The sequence below is a fragment of the Solea senegalensis genome, linkage group LG1 (genome assembly GCF_019176455.1).
Source record: "Solea senegalensis isolate Sse05_10M linkage group LG1, IFAPA_SoseM_1, whole genome shotgun sequence".
NCBI classification, from domain to species: Eukaryota; Metazoa; Chordata; class Actinopteri; order Pleuronectiformes; family Soleidae; genus Solea; species Solea senegalensis.
The window spans coordinates 6,688,928-6,706,419 of record NC_058021.1 but is presented as its reverse complement, the minus strand read 5'-3'; the positions used below and the strand labels follow the sequence as shown (position 1 = coordinate 6,706,419).

The following is a 17,492-nucleotide window of genomic DNA, read 5'->3' as shown; positions in this document are numbered from 1 at the left end:
AAGAGGTGAAAGTGCAAGTGAAGGAGTTTGGGGTTGTCAATTTCCCTATCATAGTGAATTTATGCATGAAACAAAATTACAGCATGTAGTGCAGGCATCTCCAAAGTCCAGCCCACAGTCCAATAATGGCCCTCAGACAGATGTTGTAAGCCCTTCAGTTTTGTGATGTATTATTTCTGGCCAGGGACAGACTGGGATAGAAAATCGGCTCTGGTCACAAGTCAGTCATCTCTATTAGCTCAGCTGGTAAGGAGTTGTACTTTCAAAGCAGAGTCCGGGGTTCTTAATGGTGACAGACAGATACTGTACATGCATTCATCTCCTGTAGTGTTATCTGACTCCACATGTTAATTTGTTCACTGCTGCTTATATTTGGTTACATTGCCATTTAAAAATGATAATTGTGACATTGAAACATTTTTAAATCTTTAAACTGTTAAAAGGTTTGAAGGGACCATTGGCCCACAGGAATCTTCACATTTTCAAAAGTGGTTCTTGTTAATAATAATAATAATAATAATAATAATAATAATAATAATAATTAAGAATAATAATAATAATAATAATAATAAAAGTTTGGACACTCCTGATGTAGTGCCTGTGGCCCAGTGGAAGGGAATTGGGTTTGTAACTGCAGTTACCAGTTCAAACATTGACATATAAAAGTGCAAGTAAATAGAGAAAATAAATTGCAGGAGTTATGGTCGCAGTAACAACAATTTTCCAGTATTTAAAAAATAAAGATACATAAAATTGAAGTATTTTGATACAAAACAATATTTTGTCATTTGAAATGTGTATTTTAAATACACGTTATCAGAAATACTGGCCATTAATTATAATCAACTATACCAGTAACCAAACCATATTGAGGCTAGTTTGTAGATATTAAAATATGGTCTGTGATAACAAGAACTCTCATTACACAGGTATTAATTATTAAACCTGTGTTTTAAATTGTGTGACGCCACAAAAAAACTCACTACACTACATTTCCCATCCACCACTGCTGTTTAAACCCCCGCTGAGGTGGCTTTGTGGGACTTCAAGTGCTCATCCCTCGACGTACACGCGCCATTTGCAGAGGCTCACACATCAACAAGAACTGCATTTCCCAGAAAGCTTAGCGGTCTAACGCTGACTGTTTAGACTCATCCTTGACCAGAGTCAGACTGGATCCGTGTCTGCTGCAGATACCGGGATAATGGAATCGTTTCTGCGCCGCCCAACGTGAACTTTTTGGTGAGTGTCTAATAAGTCAACCGTAGAGGTATTATTGTTTTATTACGATTACAGCGTGTTGTAGCTGAAAGGCAGGGGCGTATTAAATGGACCAATCATTCTCTATATCTCGCAGACGGAAGGGGACACGGTCTGCAGAAGTGTCCTTCTCTACTAAACACTCTCTCAACTGCATTGTTTGTTTTTTTTCCCATCCCCGTTAATTGCTTCATCATATGAAGATGTGAGGACTGTGCGCTCTGCTCCATGTCGTCCCGGTTGGAGCTCAGCATGGCGCAGGAGGAGGACAAACACAGCCTGCAGGCGAAATTTGCTGCTGCAGTTAAAGTCATGCGGAGTTTGCCAGAGGAAGGTGATGATAACTTATTATTGTTGTCTTCTTCTTGTGTCTACATGACCACTGACTCCAGGTGACTGACCTACATGCAGGACAGTCTCACTGATAAAGGATTAGAGCTTATTATCTCAGGCCTAATAACAAATGCTTTTGATCGTATTCATTTTATTTGATTCTATTAAATAAACCCTACACAATAATGATAAGTTACATGTAGATGTGTTAGTTTGTATTTTGTGTATGCTTAGTGTGTGATACCTTTTTTGGTATTTCTATTTTCGGTTTATATGTTTCATTTTTAAATGAATAAAATAAACTTGACCAACAAACAAACAAGAAAACATGTTTGTGAAACACCTGTTTTTTGTATCAACAACAATAATGATGACAATCAGCATTATCATCTTTATTAATAACACTTCTTAAAACAAGTTGCTCCCAAATAAAAACACAAGTTAAAGGCAAAATAAATAACATAATCTTTTTATTTTATAATCTGCATAATAATCTGTCTTCTTTTCTCAGGTCCTTTCCAGCCATCTGACGACATGATGCTCATGTTCTACAGTTACTTTAAGCAGGCCACCGTGGGGCCCTGCAACATTTCCAGACCAAGTGGCTTCTGGGACAGCCATGGAAAAGCTAAATGGCAAGTTGCATGTTGTCTTGATGCATGTGTGATAGTATTCCATTCATCTATCCGTCCATCTTCTATCGCTTTATTCTCCACACGAGGGTCACGGGGGGGCGCTGTGCTAATCTCAGCTGACATAGGGCGATAGGCAGTGTCACAAACAACCATCCACGCTCATGCTCACACCTACAGTCAACTTAGAGTGTCCAATTTAGTTTTTGGACTGTGGAAGGAAGGCAAGGCAAGAGTGCTAACCACTACACCAACTGTGTGGCCCTAGTTGTATTCCACACAGTAGAATTCAGGTGTCACTGAATCCCGTAATCCTGCAGAATAAGCATCAGGTGTCTTTGCTACGACACTCGCTGTGACTGCTTATTTTCAGTTGTTCAATGTTCTTTTCCCTCTCGTAGTTCCCGTGTTCAACTCTGACTTTGTGTTGCCAGGGATGCATGGAGCTCTTTAGGAAATATGTCAAAGGAGGAAGCCATGAAGAATTACGTTGAGGACATCCAGCTGGTAAGTTTCTCCGAGCTGAATAGAGGGAATGAATAACAGACGGAGAGACGTTTCTCTCAATGTAAACGTTATATGTCATGTACGGGGCATGACTTCACACTTATAGTCAATGAGTGGAATTGACTGAATTGAATCATTATGTCTTTTAAAAAAAATAAATGCAAATATCAATAATTATTTCAGCTGAATAGAATACAATAAAAATCCTATTAGCACAGGAAAATGAGTGCTATTGCTACACTGAAAACAGTGCAATACGGAGTCGTCCTTATTTGTTAATAAACAGAATAGGCACACGGCATATACACCAGGAAGCCTTTATAATATATAATATATAATATACTGTATATCATTCTCATTTCCTCGTTTACTTGTGACATGTCGACAGCCTTGATGCATCTTCACCTGACAGATTGTGGTGCATATGCCATAATCTCCTCTTTTCTAAAATCACAAACTTCAGTTTTTACGCCTCAAATATCTTGAACAAACTCCCAGAGCTTTTAAATCTCGCCACTGCGTTTAAATAAAAATAAAATGATCAGCCCTGCTGCAACTCAGCCATAACTGCAAGTTTCTTCTTCTTTCTTTACCTCTCTATTTAAATGTTTTTATTGTGCTTTTATATGTCATTAATGCAGCTGCTGTATTTCTCTTTATTTATATTTTATTGTACTGTTTTATTGCCTTGTTGTTGAACTGTGCGTATAAATAAACTTGCCTTGCCTTCACTATTGGTGGTCAGATTTTGGAGACCATCCCGATCTCGGATGAAGTGTCCGACCTGATACGGAAGCTTGGAAACTTCTACACCGTGGTAGACGGAGATGAGGAAGAAAATGAAGAAAATGAAGTGAACAGGAGATTCTTCACCAGGCCTTTTGCGAAACATGCAGGTAATGCGCATGTGCAGAGGTTTCCCTAAACATCACCCCATGTAGTCTCCACACACAGAGGCATATCAAAGTAAATAGAATACAAGTGGGCTGCTGCTCTGTGATATTTACTGTAGTTCATTTCTCTGTCGTAAAAAAACCAAAAACATTTCCCCCTCTTTATCATCAGATGAGCTGGTCAAACCATTTCAGAAACCAACAATGGAAGGCAAGTCTTGTGTAGCGTTGGCAGTGGTAGATTTGTCCTTGTGTGGTTGAGTTGCTTTCATTGCATTAGACGTAAGAACTGTGGGTCATTTTGCTGCTTGAAAGCGTTGTTTTCCACTCTATACAGTGTGCTCTCTAAAGCTAAAGCCGTGCCTGTTGTGCTCTAGATGTACTGTGCCAAAACTCAAACATGCTGTCTTTTTAGTGCGTGTTTTGTATGTTTGCTGTCTCTAGATTTGCATGACTCAGCAGATTCTTTGATCACACATTAATCAACAGTGTTTCCCTCACTGCTCAGGCTTTGGGGATCTGTGGGATGATATACAGAACCCTCAAGAAAAAGACCACACGAGTGTCACTAGTGAGGAGGAACAGGGAAGTAAAGCAAAGAGTGAGGTTGAGAGAAACAAGGAGAGTAGTGATTGCAGGAGAAGTGAGGAAGAGGAGAATGGGCAGGAAGAACACAATACTGACGACAAGGAGGACGAGGAAAAAGGTACAGTCAGTAGTTGTAGTTAGTTGTGCGTATTATGTTATGTTGTGTTGTGTTGTTTAGAGGTTTTACATATTTATCCAGCAGAGGGAGCTGTTGTTTTACATGATTCAAAGGGTAAGGCTTGAAATACCCTTCACAGTGTGATTTTTTTGTATTACTCTTTTAATTTTGAGTCAAAATCAAAATACTTTATTCAATATGGAAAATATGGTTAAAAGCCATCAAAGACCAGCATGCACACTGTAGCATAGCTTTGTTGTTTTTATCTTTTAATGTGCACAGTTTTGGGTCACCACTGGCTCTATTTTAAGAATGCGTGATATTTTTAGTTTCCTTTCAAAGTCAATGAATTGGACATGGCAATATGTGATATGTCTCTTAGCATCAAGACTACAAAACACTTTCTTTAATGCCTTCTCGTACTATTTCTTGATTTATTTCCCTACGTCAGTCTGGACTCCAAATCTGAGGCTGCTGATGGTGGGACAGGAGGACAAGGGGTGGAGGTCTGACACCAGAGGGTCCACCGGCAGCATGGAGCCCAGCATGTCCTCCTTCACCAACGGAACACACAGCTCCCTCAACAGTGAAGTGGAGGAAGAGGAACTGGCCTGTTCCATCGAGTCTAGTGTGCAGTACAACCCGTATGTGCACTTTAATGGACACCTGAGTGGTAAGCCTGCAAATCTAATGGGAAATGTGTGTCTTTTGTTGTATTCACTGTGTAAATTATGCCAAAATGCCAAAACTAATGGTAAATAGTAGAAGATATTGGTGGGAGAAGAATGCAAAAAGTGGACGTTGTTTTCCGGTTGCAAAACAAACTCCTTTTCCAAAACCATGTTGGTTTTTGAAAATGGCAGATTTACAGTCACCTGTAACCAGAAAGCTATTGGACGATTCCAGTTGTCAATGACAATGGAGTCAGCTCATAAGCGCTTATAAGTGATTTATCGTCTGTTTTACTATAAATTAAAACATAATTTACAAAATTGACATTACAAAAGAAACTGACGACTGAGACCTTTAACCCTTCAGGGAAAGGTTTACTAATGTTATAAATCGAGTGAGAATTAGAAGCTAATTTTCCTATAAAATTCAACTTCATTTAAACTGAAGTCACCCCGGGTGGTTAATGGCTTTTTCCATCCTTCTTCCTTGGTTTCACTTTTCAAACCGGAAAACTATGTCCATTTTTCTATATTCAGTCATCGAAATTAAGTAAAATTCCTTAAGTTAATTGATATAGTGGGTACTTATCTAGTCGTATTTTTTATTGCCCAAGTAACTAGACATAATTAATTGTGTGTTGCATCCCTTTTAGATCATATTGATACTGTTCCTGAGAAGAACCACCTTTGCACAGACTCCGATAATGAGGAATTCTGTGACTCAATGGAGCATCTAGCCATGGAAGAGGTGTGGTGTCTGTCCTCATGTGTACACAACATTAATCAGCACAAGAGAATTAGAGTCATTCATTCAGAATGAAGAGTCCTGATCTTATAATAGTTATCAAAGTTGGGTTTGACTGTCCCTTTCTTCTTCCACAAGGGGGTGTCAACGTCAAAAGCTCGGTCACCTGGATCAGGAGCTGCCCCAGTGAACCAAAAGGATCTTTGGTTTGAAAGCAGTGCTACACCGAATGGAGCAGAGGACCAAGCACTTACAAGAGATTCTTACTTTAAAGACGGGTTGGATTCCAGCCAACACAAGTCCTTATCAAGAAGAGGCAGAGGTAAGTCTACACTCATGCCGCGTCCCTTACTCTTCACACATGTGCAATTAAAGCTGCAGTTGGCAGGTTTGCACATTGTTGTGCTTCACATGTTAAAACCCAAGAAGTAGAGAAGGAGGTGTATGATCGGAACAAATCTCTTGGTGAACAGACTGCTGGAATTTATTTATTTAAAAAGAAGAAGAAGGGGAACTGTTGAGTTCTGTGGGCTAGACCGTCTCATTTCTCACTGACAGTGGGGATGGTTGTACTTGCCTTCTTTTAGCAGGCAGGCTCACCTAGGTTAAAAGGGTCCGGGTATACTCTCTAAATTAGTGTGAAAGAGGCTAAAAACAACTTCATGCAGTTAGGTTCATTGATAAATAACACCAACAATATCCTTCTTCCATCTTCCAACTCCCTCCCTGGATAAGTTGAATAACAGCTTTCTAATCCATCTCATTCCTCGCTCCTGTTTCAGGTTCTCGGTCATCGAGGGCCACCCGCAGCTCTCGCTGGTGTGTGAGTGCAGATGCTGCCAGCTGTTGTGTGTCACACAGCAGAAATCCCGCCAGCGCCTCGAGGGGAAATGTCAATGAGCAAATAGCTGCAGCACTCCTGCGGCTGCACCGTGACATGGCCAACGTGCTGCACAGGCTGCAAACTCTGGAGATGCTCACTGTGACCAAGGTAACAAGGGTCTGTAGTGCAGCATGGTCATAGTTGTAAGCACTCATGATCATTCATTCCACTTTGCAAATGCAATTTAATATATTTATAGACAATTAATTAATATTATAATTAATATTCAGAATGCTTTATTGCATAAATTGCTTTAATGGTAATACTTTATAATAATTTTATCACTGTCACTAAATGATATAAGGTGATTATAACTCACTGTAAGTGTCGTTTTTGGTACTTGTAAAGTAAAGTAATGAAATTCCTGTTACAGATATAATTCAGCATAAGATGGTTATAAGTCACTGTTAGCACTCATTGTTTGCCTAAAGGAAAAGAACAAAGAATAACTCAAACAATAACTCAGCATAAAAAAGCAGTAAAATACATTTTAAACAAGCGATCGAATAACACTGTAACTCACTCCGATAATTACAGTGTGTGGTGACAGTTTAATATTTTTTAATAGACATTTGCATCATAATAATTTGTGATTCCTTTTTAAAATGCAGTACAAACTGTCACAATTCCAAAGTGCTCTTACTTCAGCCAACTGTGTATTAAAATGTATTAAATTTGTTTTTGTATTTTCAGTCAACATCATCTTCACCAAGGCAGAAGGACTCTCTACCTATAGCACGAAAGGTCCTTTAAACTGTTATCATCCTGCCGTTTTTGACCAATAATTGTCTAATTGGGAAACAAACAGTCCCTTCAAACCAGGTTCTGTGTTTTTCATAGATACTGAGACCGTCTTGGTGGCCTTTTGACTTCTCTCCACTCACAGTGGTGATGACTGCACTGTGGCCTCTGATTGCCCATTGGCTTTTCCAGCTGTACTTGCTGCGAAGGAGAAGGTGAGCATATTCGTCTCTTTTTAAAAAGTGAATTTGTATTGATTACTCTATTTTTACATGCTTTTCCTCTCCTAGGAAAACCCCCTGAATTGTCAGACAGTTATCGGCTTCGGTTAAAGAACACAAAGCTGGAACAAAAATTGTGGCTTGTTTTATGACTTAAAAAGTCATAATGTACTGGGTCACCCATGGAAGAGGAAAAGTTACCACAGAGAAATGAATTGTAACAAAGATGGTCACAAAGGCAGGTCTCTATGCACCGCAGCATCATGACTTCATGGATTCTGTGGATGTTTCTAAGAAACGGAAGAAATTTAATCTAATGAAATTTAGATGCAGACACACAAATGTTGATATGGTCGCTAGGTTGTCTTATTTATAATCCACACACTTAAGTCTATACTAAATGAGTTTACTTTAAGAATGTTTCACCATTGTAAATGCCAGTTACTTTATTTATTGCACATATTGCATATATACACATATATGTATGTATACATATATATGTATATGTATATATATACATATATATGTATACATGTGTATGTATTTTTATTTTTTTTATTTTTCATGAGTATAAAGAAAGTTTTTATTCTGATGTTCCAAAACACGTGTATGTTTCGGGAGTGTTTGTTTTGAGACCAAATAGACATGCTAGACATGTATGCTGTAAAATGTTTGTGTGTGTTAACATTAATGTTATTTTCATAGTTTTAGTGAAATAGCATCACAGATTGGTCTGAAACTACAACAAAGTGACATTCAGACAACAAGATAATCCATATAATTACACGCATAAACATTCTCGTCTCTTGTGAGCTGTACAGTAGAAAATAAGGGGAATGCTTAGTTTAGGGCGAAGTTTCATTATGGAGCAAGTGTGACGTGAAGTGCAATAAACGCATCATGAAACAATCACATTTGTTGCAGTGCTTGATGAATATTCTGTCATAATTCTGTCATGGTTAATATACAAGTATGTAGAAGCTCTTTAACCAAGATGATATTTTTTATTGCTAAAATTATTATTGTTAACTATGAGTTTCCAATCTAACTGTTTTACAAAAAATCCCTGAAAAAATAGTAAAGCACAATGTTATTTCTAGATTAAGATGTAAAATTATAGTTATTTACTTTCATTCACATTAGTTTTAGTGGTTGAATGTTATGCTTGTTTAATTTAGGACTTCTCAGAGGAAGCCCAGTGAGCTGACTCAAATTTGGGTATCGATTATATTTCGGTAAGAAAATTTTTTAGATTTCTAAAATATTTACATCTATTCCTTGTGGGGGTTTTTCCAATGCGTGGTCATTATACAAATAAAACATCAAACAAACAAGCACCAGGGGTTATTGACAATACACACATATGACATGAGAATGGTGTAAAAATAAATAATTTTGGAACAATATACTGTATACACACTCATAATAGTTCCCTATGTGTTTGAGCTTCCTACACGGATGCAAAATCTTATCACGCCACCACCGCCGTTGAGGTCACATCCGGTTTATTTTCCGCTGCATGACGGAAGACCGCAGTGAGACAAGCTGCGGCAGAAAGTTAAAGCTAAACAAACGTGGAGCCGTAAAACTCTCGGTGACAGTTGTGTAACTTTAGCAGCTTGACGAGCACCTGGTGCCGCCGAGAGTTAAACATGTTTTCCCTGTCAATGACGGTTCAACCTCAGGTAAGACAGACATCAGGTGTTAGGCCAAAAGAGCTAATGTTAGCATTGTTGTTGTTTTGGTTTTGTCGAGTTATGCCAAAACTGCTAGCACTGCGCGCTTTTGTTGTTGGTCTGTCTGTTATGGATTCATGATTTGAAACACTTCAACCTGTAGCTTTGCCTCTAAATAGGCACAAGTAAAGACCCGCAGTGTGAACCGTTGACTGTGTAGAACTAGCTCAGTGGAGCTCTGAGCGTTTAGTGTGTCCTTAGCTGTCAGGTGGGAACCTGCGTCAGTGACTGACATGATTAACGACTGGACTAATGCTGCGTATGTTCTTACAAATCAGCATTCAAATCAACATTTCCTTAGAAATACAGGTTTCTATTTCTCTCTCAGTATAAGTTGTGTGACCTCTAACCTGTTTTGATCTAAATGCAGTGAAATGCCCCTTTTTTGCATTTTCATATGAAGGCAAAAAGTCTAAAGTTTTGATGTTTTTGATTTAGACCTGGTCCAATGTGGTAAATGCAATATCACAAATAAAATAAAAGTGGTGGGGGTCAGGGCAGGAGCTCAGACAAGGATAAAGTTTCAGATGCCTAAAATACACGGCCAAAGCAGTAAGAGGTGAAATAAACGGAGGGTCCAGCGTCGTGGATTTGGTGTAAAATGTACCACATGTGAAAGTTTTCAATCTTAACAACTCATTGCAGGTGACGGTTCCCCTCAGTCACCTCATCAACGTCCTCCACTCCCTGAAGAACTCGGTGGGCAGCAGCAGCAGCAGTAACATCAGTGCCACCTGCAAGACAAGGAAACACAAGGAGCATGTGTCAGACTCGGAGCTCCACTGCACAGAGGTACGAGACAGCGGGAGGGAACTCAAGGTACAGTGGTTTGCGTGATACCACAATATTTGGTATCCAATATCAAGTAAATACTCGACCGCTATCACCAAAACCAAATTCCAATACAGATGTTTTTTGTTTTGTTTTTTTACTTAGAAAAGTAGGGGTTCATGTTTTATGTAGGGGAGATCACTGTGTCCTGATGTATGAGCTAAATAAACCAGCAACACTCATTGCTAGAGTTTTTTTGTTCAAAAACAATATAATAAAGGCTGTAATGATTAGTGGGTTAATTATTTATTTATTTATCAATTAATGATTTAAATGTTGATGATCATTTAATAATTAGAGCAAACTCTCAGATTTTACATTTTAGATTTATTCCACAACATTGTGCAAATGTACTTCATAGAGTAGCCACTGAGTGCATCTTCACAAGGAGTAAAACACTCCCGTCATGCTGTTATTTTGTGCAGCCCATGTGGAACCTGCGGGAGCTTGGATTATTGGACCTGGGAGCACAGCAGCTCAATGAGCTTGTGAATCGCGTGTTTCCAAGCCTGAGCATGCAGGAGGTACTGCCCCCACTGGGCGGTCAGACCGCTTGGAGGACCTCCCATCTATCTACTCATTCCTTTTTCAACAACAAGCACGGTGAGGATGTTTACATATGTGATTAACAATCCTCCCATGCTTTGTGCTACCCATGCCCTGACTTTGATGGCACCTGGTTTAACTATCTGTTGGAAGTCAGCAGAGCAGTATGCAACATGTTTACTATTTCACACAACTGAACTGTAGTTTGGTTAGTGGAGATAGTATGTAAGGAATCTCATCTTTAGTGATTAGTTTAGTAGACTTTGATGTCAAAAGTTGTTGCTTCTTTTTAATTGGCAGGTAAATGTGTTAATGTCTTACACACATGTAATGAGAAAGCACTTTCCTTCTTTTCTCAGGGTTCTCTTGTTTTTCCACACCAATGTCAGCTCAAGTTTTTTCCAGACAGCATCCTTCACCTCTTCAGTATGTCTGCACAAAGCTTCAACACTGGCCAGGTATTTATTGGTGGTGTAATAATCTATCACATGTCCTAAGCAGGGCCACGCAGAGGCACAAAAAGACAGCAAGTCAGTAAGAAAGTCACTGGTTCGAATCCTAGTTCGACCAAGGGCCTTTTTCTGTGTCAAATTTGCATGTTCGTCCCGTGTGTGTGTGGGTTCTCCCTGGTTTCCTCCTGCAGTCCAAAAAACATGGCATTTGCTGATTAGGTTAATTGTACACTCTAAATTGTCCATAGATGTGAATGTAAGAGTAAATGGTTGCTCCTTGCTGTATGTTGAACCTTTGATGACGATCTGTCCAAGGTGTACCCTGCCTTTCACCCTAGTGAAGTCATATGCTGTCATTAGTTTCTTATTTATTACATGTCATATAATATCTGTCTCTATATGTCAAGTGTTGTTCCAGAGCAGGGGTTTTAAAACGTTAAGGAGTAAAACCAGACGTCTGCAATCCTTTGAGCGTCCTGTGGAATCTGAGGGGTTTACACCGTCTTTTATGAAGGTAGGTACATTTTTAGCCTGAGAATGTTGGATGTTTTTCACATAAGAAACGTATAGGGTTTAAAATGTGGTTCGTTGCTGTTCCTGCATCATCAAAAGTTTTATAAATACACAAGTGAGGATGATGGTGTTTTTGTTTAGCAGCTACGCTCTGGCTCTGTGAATCCCCCTGACCAATCTTACCTTGTGCTGCAGGGTCTCCTTTCACGTCACAAGGGGGTTGAAGTGGAAAATTTAGACGGCCTATTGAAGAACAAGAACGTGCCTAATGGACAACAGGATGCTTTCAAGAGGGGCTTTGCTGAGGGTTTCCTGAAAGCACAAGCCCTGACACAACGCACACAAGGCAAGTTTAAACACAAGTTGAAAGGTCATTAGTAATTTCATCACACTATGAAACAGTAGAGATGTAAAATGTTCCTGTGATGTTTCCAATGGTTCAGACTCTCTGAGGAGGACTCGTCTCATCCTGCTGGTGCTGCTTCTTGTCGGGGTGTATGGCATCTCCAAAACCCCCTTCCTATCGGGTACACGCTCCTTTTCCTTCTCTAAAGTTTCTTCATCATATTAGAATATTAGTATTACTAACAATCTAGTCCAACATTAGTCTGCTTTACTAACCAGTTGAAAATGTGTTATAACAATAGGCTATGTGTTCTCTAACCACACCGCGTAGTGTGATTTCGAACTTTAATCTAACCATTTTTGACAGTTCGGTTCCGAACCACATCAGGCCTGGACTCGGCGGTGGACCCAGTCCATATGAAAAACGTGACATTTGAGCACGTCAAAGGAGTGGAAGAAGCAAAGAACGAGCTGCAGGAAGTGGTGGAGTTTCTGAAAAACCCACAGAAATTCACAGCGCTGGGAGGAAAACTGCCTAAAGGTAGAATTACCTAGATTCCTAAATAATATCTGTTCAGCTGTAATGATGAGTATTATTTCTGTTTTCACGTCACTTCCAGTTCATACTTGTAATTTGGCTCTCTGTGCTCAGGTGTCCTGCTGGTTGGCCCTCCAGGAACTGGTAAGACCCTACTGGCCAGAGCAGTGGCCGGAGAGGCTGATGTTCCATTCTACTACGCCTCCGGCTCAGAGTTTGATGAGATGTTTGTTGGAGTGGGAGCCAGTCGCATCAGGAACTTGTTCAGTGGGTTTTTCTTCTTTGATTTACTATTTACATCCTTTCCGGCCAATTTAAAGTATACATATGAACAGTATTGCTTATGTCATGTTTTTTTTTTTTTTTTTTCCTAGGGGAGGGTAAAGCTAATGCTCCTTGTGTGATCTTCATTGATGAACTGGACAGTGTGGGTGGGAAAAGGATCGAGTCTCCTATGCATCCTTACTCCAGACAGACTATCAACCAGTTACTTGCTGAGATGGATGGGTAATCTCTGAAGTTCTTACTTGCATTTTCTTTAATTTTGAGTATATATATGTATTATTATTTATTTATTTATTTTTTATACGATTGGTCTTCAACATCGTGGTTAACCTGCAGTGGATTTGTGAACAGATACAGATCTGTCTACGCTTCCATTTGCAGACGTCCATTTAAAATAGTACAACATTTCTAAACTGCTACTGTCACTTATTAATATATTAATACAGTATATATTAAAACAGTATATAAACAGTTTTTTTCTTGTAGGTTTAAACCAAATGAAGGCGTGATCATCATTGGAGCAACAAACTTCCCAGAAGCTTTGGATAAGTACGTTTACGTCCATCCATCTTTTCTGGGCTCATTTAGAAAGCCACTGTTTACAACCTTCAGACAAACTGATCTACTCTTTCAGCGCACTGGTGCGTCCAGGACGCTTTGACATGCAGGTGACTGTCCCCAAACCAGATGTGAAAGGACGTACAGAGATCCTCAACTGGTACCTGAGGAAGATTAAAGTGGATCCAGGTGTGAATACCAGTATTTAAGCTGCATTGTATCATCTAAGAATAGTTGCCATTTGATTTGTTTTAGTTAAATCAGTAACGCAGTCTCAGACTGACAGCTGGATATAACTGTGTGGTTGTGTTTTGTCTGTGCAGCTATTGAGGCCAGTATTATTGCCCGGGGCACGGTTGGCTTCTCGGGCGCTGACCTGGAAAACCTGGTGAACCAGGCAGCCCTGAAGGCAGCAGTTGATGGCAAAGACATGGTCACATTGAAGGAGTTGGAGTTTGCCAAAGATAAAATCCTCATGGGTGAGAAAAGCTTTGCTCGACTAACAATATTTACCACAGTTTTTCTTCCTAATTCCTATCCTCTGTTTTTTAATCCCTAACCATACCATAACCTCTCTCTACTTCAAGGTCCTGAAAGGAGGAGTGCAGAAATAGACAGTAGGAACAAACGCATCACAGCATATCATGAGTCAGGTCATGCGATTGTAGCTTACTACACCAAAGACGCGATGCCAATCAACAAGGCTACTATAATGCCCAGAGGCCCAAGTCTGGGACATGTAAGAAAACCTGGAGTTTATAATCTGAAAATATTTAAATTTATCACCAGCTCTGCTGCTAATCATCTTCCTTTTCCCCCTCTTCCGGTTCCCAGGTGTCTATGCTTCCAGAGAATGATCGCTGGAGTGAGACTCGCTCTCAGTTACTGGCACAGATGGATGTTAGCATGGGTGGACGTGTGGCTGAAGAGATTATATTTGGCCAGGAGAACATCACAACTGGTAGGAAAGACTGTGTGTATAGGGATTAACTTTAACGTAGCAGGAAAACTCAGTCTGTGTATGCATGAAAAGACGATAACAAACAAGCAACTAAGGGGAAACTTTACATTTCCATTCATGTGCTCAACAAACACATTGATTGATAGACTCTTTGGCTTTCCAGGTCTTTTTTAACAATGTCTGGATGTCTTTTCTTTCCATGGCTAAACAGTTAGACAGCCTTTTAAACCACTGTCCAAGAACCACAGCCTCAGTGCTCTTGCAAGCGGTTGCAGTACTTTGTTTGGCTTGAAGTGAGCGTAACGTTAGGAAATTGTTTTCCAGGGACCAGTGAGTTACAAATCTGAGTAGATGATTGTATTTTATTTCTTCCTCTACAGGAGCATCAAGTGACTTTGACAGTGCTACTAAGATCGCTAAATCGATGGTGACCAGATTTGGAATGTGTGAAAAGGTAGGTGAACCTCAAAGGATGAGCTGATAACAGCACTGTCAGTCTTGTTAGTTTTAAATGTATACATGTTGACATGCCTGCATGTCTCCCAGCTGGGTGTGATGACCTATGCTGACATGACGCGACAAAGTCCAGAGACGCAAGCTGCTGTCGAGCATGAAGTCAGAGCTTTACTGAAGGTTTGTGTGACCTGTTCTTACGTCTCTCTGAATAAACATAAAAAGAAAAAGGTATATAATAATATTTCTTTCTCTGACTTTTCTGCAGGAGTCCTACGAGCGTGCCAAAGCCCTGCTGAAGTCTCACGCCAAGGAGCACAAGAACCTGGCAGAAGCTCTGCTCATGTATGAGACACTGGATGCCAAAGAGATCCAGATGGTCGTGGAGGGCAAGACCCTGGAGACGAGATGAAAGCAGCAAGGAAAGCAACAAAGAGGGTGTTGTAATTAAAGAGCTCAGGCAATAACGGAGGATGGACTCCATTTTAAGCAGTGAATCAGAGGAGCCTGTATTCAGACTTGGTATTAACAGCCATCCTGAGTGATCCAGTCACATGTAGACATTGGCATTGTGGCTGTGGTTACATGTGATCAGATCTGCTTTCACCATGCTGTACACAGATACACACTGACATGTCATGTGGGTGTGCAACCTGCTCTGCACAGACTGGGATGTGATCCTCCTCATAATGTAGTAGTTTCTTTACATCACGCTTGATGTGCATAATAGTTTGCATCCGGGTTATTCGCAATTTCGTTCCGTCCGGTGTGCAAAGACCTTTAGAACAATAACTCTACAGATAAAGTCGCGAGTTTTGTCGCTAGTCGTTTTTATTCAAAAATAGTCGCTAGATCTCAGATCTCAAGACACATTAGTTTAGTCCCAACCTGAGCTTATCTTTGTTGACGTGTAACCATGGACCACTCAGGATGGATTTACAGACCGGATCTGAAAGCGTTCTGATTCTCTTGACAACTGCTCATGTGGGACAGTGTCATGTCTTCATGCTGTCTCCTTCATCACAGACTATCGTCATTATTCCCCTGACAATTTACTTTCTTCTTTGTAACTTAAAGATGTTTTTTTTCCACTTTTGTTCCCGCTCATGTTCTTTGAATGTGGGGTTGGTGAAAAGGTGACATGTCTAATGTTAAAGGGCCAATATGAAAGATATGCAACTAGGGTTTAGAGACTTGAGGTTGCCGGGTAGTTTGACAACCCCACATGAATTAAAAGAGTTAAACTTTTTTCCCACAACATAAACGGCTTGTGTTATTATCATCCATCAGTTGTGTACTGTGTGGTATATGTTTGAAAAGTCCTGCCCTGCTCTTTCTCTCTACTCTCTGTTGCTTAAAGGTGGCCTTTTGGTGGAATGTACTGTAGCTGTATATTTTTTCTTTTGAAATCAGGAGTGTAAAAAGTCAAAAGATCTCTGTCTCAGCATTTGGGATAAGTGGGAAAAAAAAAGGAAACTAAACTTGTGCAATCTAAGTAATTCATTTCATGTATGGTTTGTGTACAGATTGAAGAGAAACTGCTGCGCAGCCTCAAAAATCATGCACACAATTCAAGCTGCATTTATGTCGTGGGATCTTAAGGATTTAAAAGTGGAACCATTGGTTTAATTTATTAAAATACTCTTTAGTTTGCGTTCAGAAAAGCCTTGGAGCACAAATATATATATATTTTTTGTATGTAATCTGTGGAAGAAGATGCGAGATAAACAAAGTTTAAAGATTTCAGTGTGACCTCTCTTAAACACAGTCTGTAGGAATAGACACTTGTGGTAATGTCTTCATTTTAAATAGAATTGTGGAAACAGCAACAATATATGTAATATTTAATTTACTACAAAGTGTGGCTCAAGATTACCCACTATTGTTGCTCCTATAATCATAGTGTTAATGTTTCTTTTAGTGTTATTTTACCCACGGTTCGCCGTCTATATGTGTGACGTGTGATGGGAACTTTGTAAATAGATGTATAGTAAAAAAGTGCTTTTATGCTGCTGTGCACACTGAATGGTTCTTTGCTGTGGACTCTCAGGAGTCTGTTGAACACTGAGGATGATGCGTGATGAATGTATGTGCAGCTCAAAGAAATAAAAAGAAACCCACGTAGACATTTGCATGTGTTTATGGCTCAGTGTGTGCTGCAGCTTTATTTATTTATTTATTTATTTATTTAATTAAAAAAAAAATGACAACACACATGCACAATATGACACATGATACAAATTTATACCTTGGACATAAGTAATAATAAATGCATTATAAAGATTGTGTAGCACAATAATAACTAATTAATACATATTAGCACACTAATGTGTATTAAGTTAAGACTAGACAGTAGAAATTATTGCATATCACCAGGTTGTGAGTGCAATGGCTGATTGTGCAGTTTTTATGGCATTAATGCTTTTGTGACATGACCTAGACAATGTGATTTCAATTTTAGGACCGGGACTTGGCTTTATGAGAGTTCTTCGCAGTCTTGATTGTGGTGATTTGCTGCAAATTTGTCTTCAAAACACAGACTGAGTAGAAATCCTAATGAAAAGTAGTATGTACAGTATATACAACACAATAAGTAAAAGGGTAGTTCAGGACTTTTGAAGTGTGGTTGTATACGTGTGGTTTAGCCACTGAACAAACGGCTGATACAAAATATACTCCAGC

At 39.5% G+C, this 17,492-nt stretch overlaps 2 protein-coding genes across 5 annotated transcripts; both read left to right on the top strand.

Annotated features, from left to right (window-relative positions):
* Positions 1 to 561: 561 nt before the first annotated feature.
* On the top strand, positions 562 to 8,504 carry LOC122782181 (acyl-CoA-binding domain-containing protein 5-B-like). 3 transcript variants are annotated; one of them, XM_044046431.1, is made up of 14 exons: positions 562 to 1,242; positions 1,464 to 1,594; positions 2,105 to 2,228; positions 2,660 to 2,732; positions 3,478 to 3,628; positions 3,798 to 3,836; positions 4,134 to 4,331; positions 4,783 to 5,004; positions 5,656 to 5,750; positions 5,886 to 6,069; positions 6,530 to 6,738; positions 7,324 to 7,374; positions 7,471 to 7,586; positions 7,662 to 8,504. In XM_044046431.1, the coding sequence occupies exons 2-14, from the start codon at positions 1,489 to 1,491 to the stop codon at positions 7,672 to 7,674; spliced, it is 1,581 nt and encodes a 526-aa protein (XP_043902366.1). In that variant the 5' UTR covers positions 562 to 1,242; positions 1,464 to 1,488; the 3' UTR covers positions 7,675 to 8,504. The 3 variants fall into 3 exon arrangements, with proteins under 3 accessions (XP_043902366.1, XP_043902374.1, XP_043902383.1); XM_044046439.1 differs by lacking the exon at positions 4,134 to 4,331; XM_044046448.1 differs by lacking the exons at positions 3,798 to 3,836; positions 4,134 to 4,331.
* Positions 8,505 to 9,098: 594 nt separating this feature from the next.
* On the top strand, positions 9,099 to 16,941 carry LOC122778179 (ATP-dependent zinc metalloprotease YME1L1-like). 2 transcript variants are annotated; one of them, XM_044039818.1, is made up of 18 exons: positions 9,099 to 9,277; positions 9,974 to 10,120; positions 10,585 to 10,762; positions 11,065 to 11,163; positions 11,565 to 11,671; positions 11,866 to 12,016; positions 12,114 to 12,197; positions 12,383 to 12,556; positions 12,668 to 12,820; positions 12,928 to 13,060; positions 13,325 to 13,387; positions 13,473 to 13,585; positions 13,720 to 13,875; positions 13,984 to 14,135; positions 14,231 to 14,357; positions 14,738 to 14,811; positions 14,904 to 14,990; positions 15,079 to 16,941. In XM_044039818.1, exons 1-18 carry the CDS (start codon positions 9,245 to 9,247, stop codon positions 15,220 to 15,222), a joined length of 2,175 nt encoding a protein of 724 aa, XP_043895753.1. In that variant the 5' UTR covers positions 9,099 to 9,244; the 3' UTR covers positions 15,223 to 16,941. The 2 variants fall into 2 exon arrangements, with proteins under 2 accessions (XP_043895753.1, XP_043895745.1); XM_044039810.1 differs by having other exon boundaries at positions 9,974 to 10,147.
* Positions 16,942 to 17,492: the final 551 nt, after the last annotated feature.

Excerpts from the sequence above, each read along its gene's own strand:
- LOC122782181 (XM_044046431.1), top strand. The coding sequence starts at position 1,489 with ATGTCGTCCCGGTTGGAGCTCAGCATGGCGCAGGAGGAGGACAAACAC. Across the intron at positions 4,332-4,782 it reads CAAGGAGGACGAGGAAAAAG|TCTGGACTCCAAATCTGAGG; the intron begins GTACAGTCAGTA and ends TCCCTACGTCAG. Across the intron at positions 5,751-5,885 it reads AGCATCTAGCCATGGAAGAG|GGGGTGTCAACGTCAAAAGC; the intron begins GTGTGGTGTCTG and ends TTCTTCCACAAG.
- LOC122778179 (XM_044039810.1), top strand. The coding sequence starts at position 9,245 with ATGTTTTCCCTGTCAATGACGGTTCAACCTCAG. Across the intron at positions 11,164-11,564 it reads AAAGCTTCAACACTGGCCAG|TGTTGTTCCAGAGCAGGGGT; the intron begins GTATTTATTGGT and ends CTATATGTCAAG. Across the intron at positions 12,557-12,667 it reads GGGAGGAAAACTGCCTAAAG|GTGTCCTGCTGGTTGGCCCT; the intron begins GTAGAATTACCT and ends CTCTGTGCTCAG.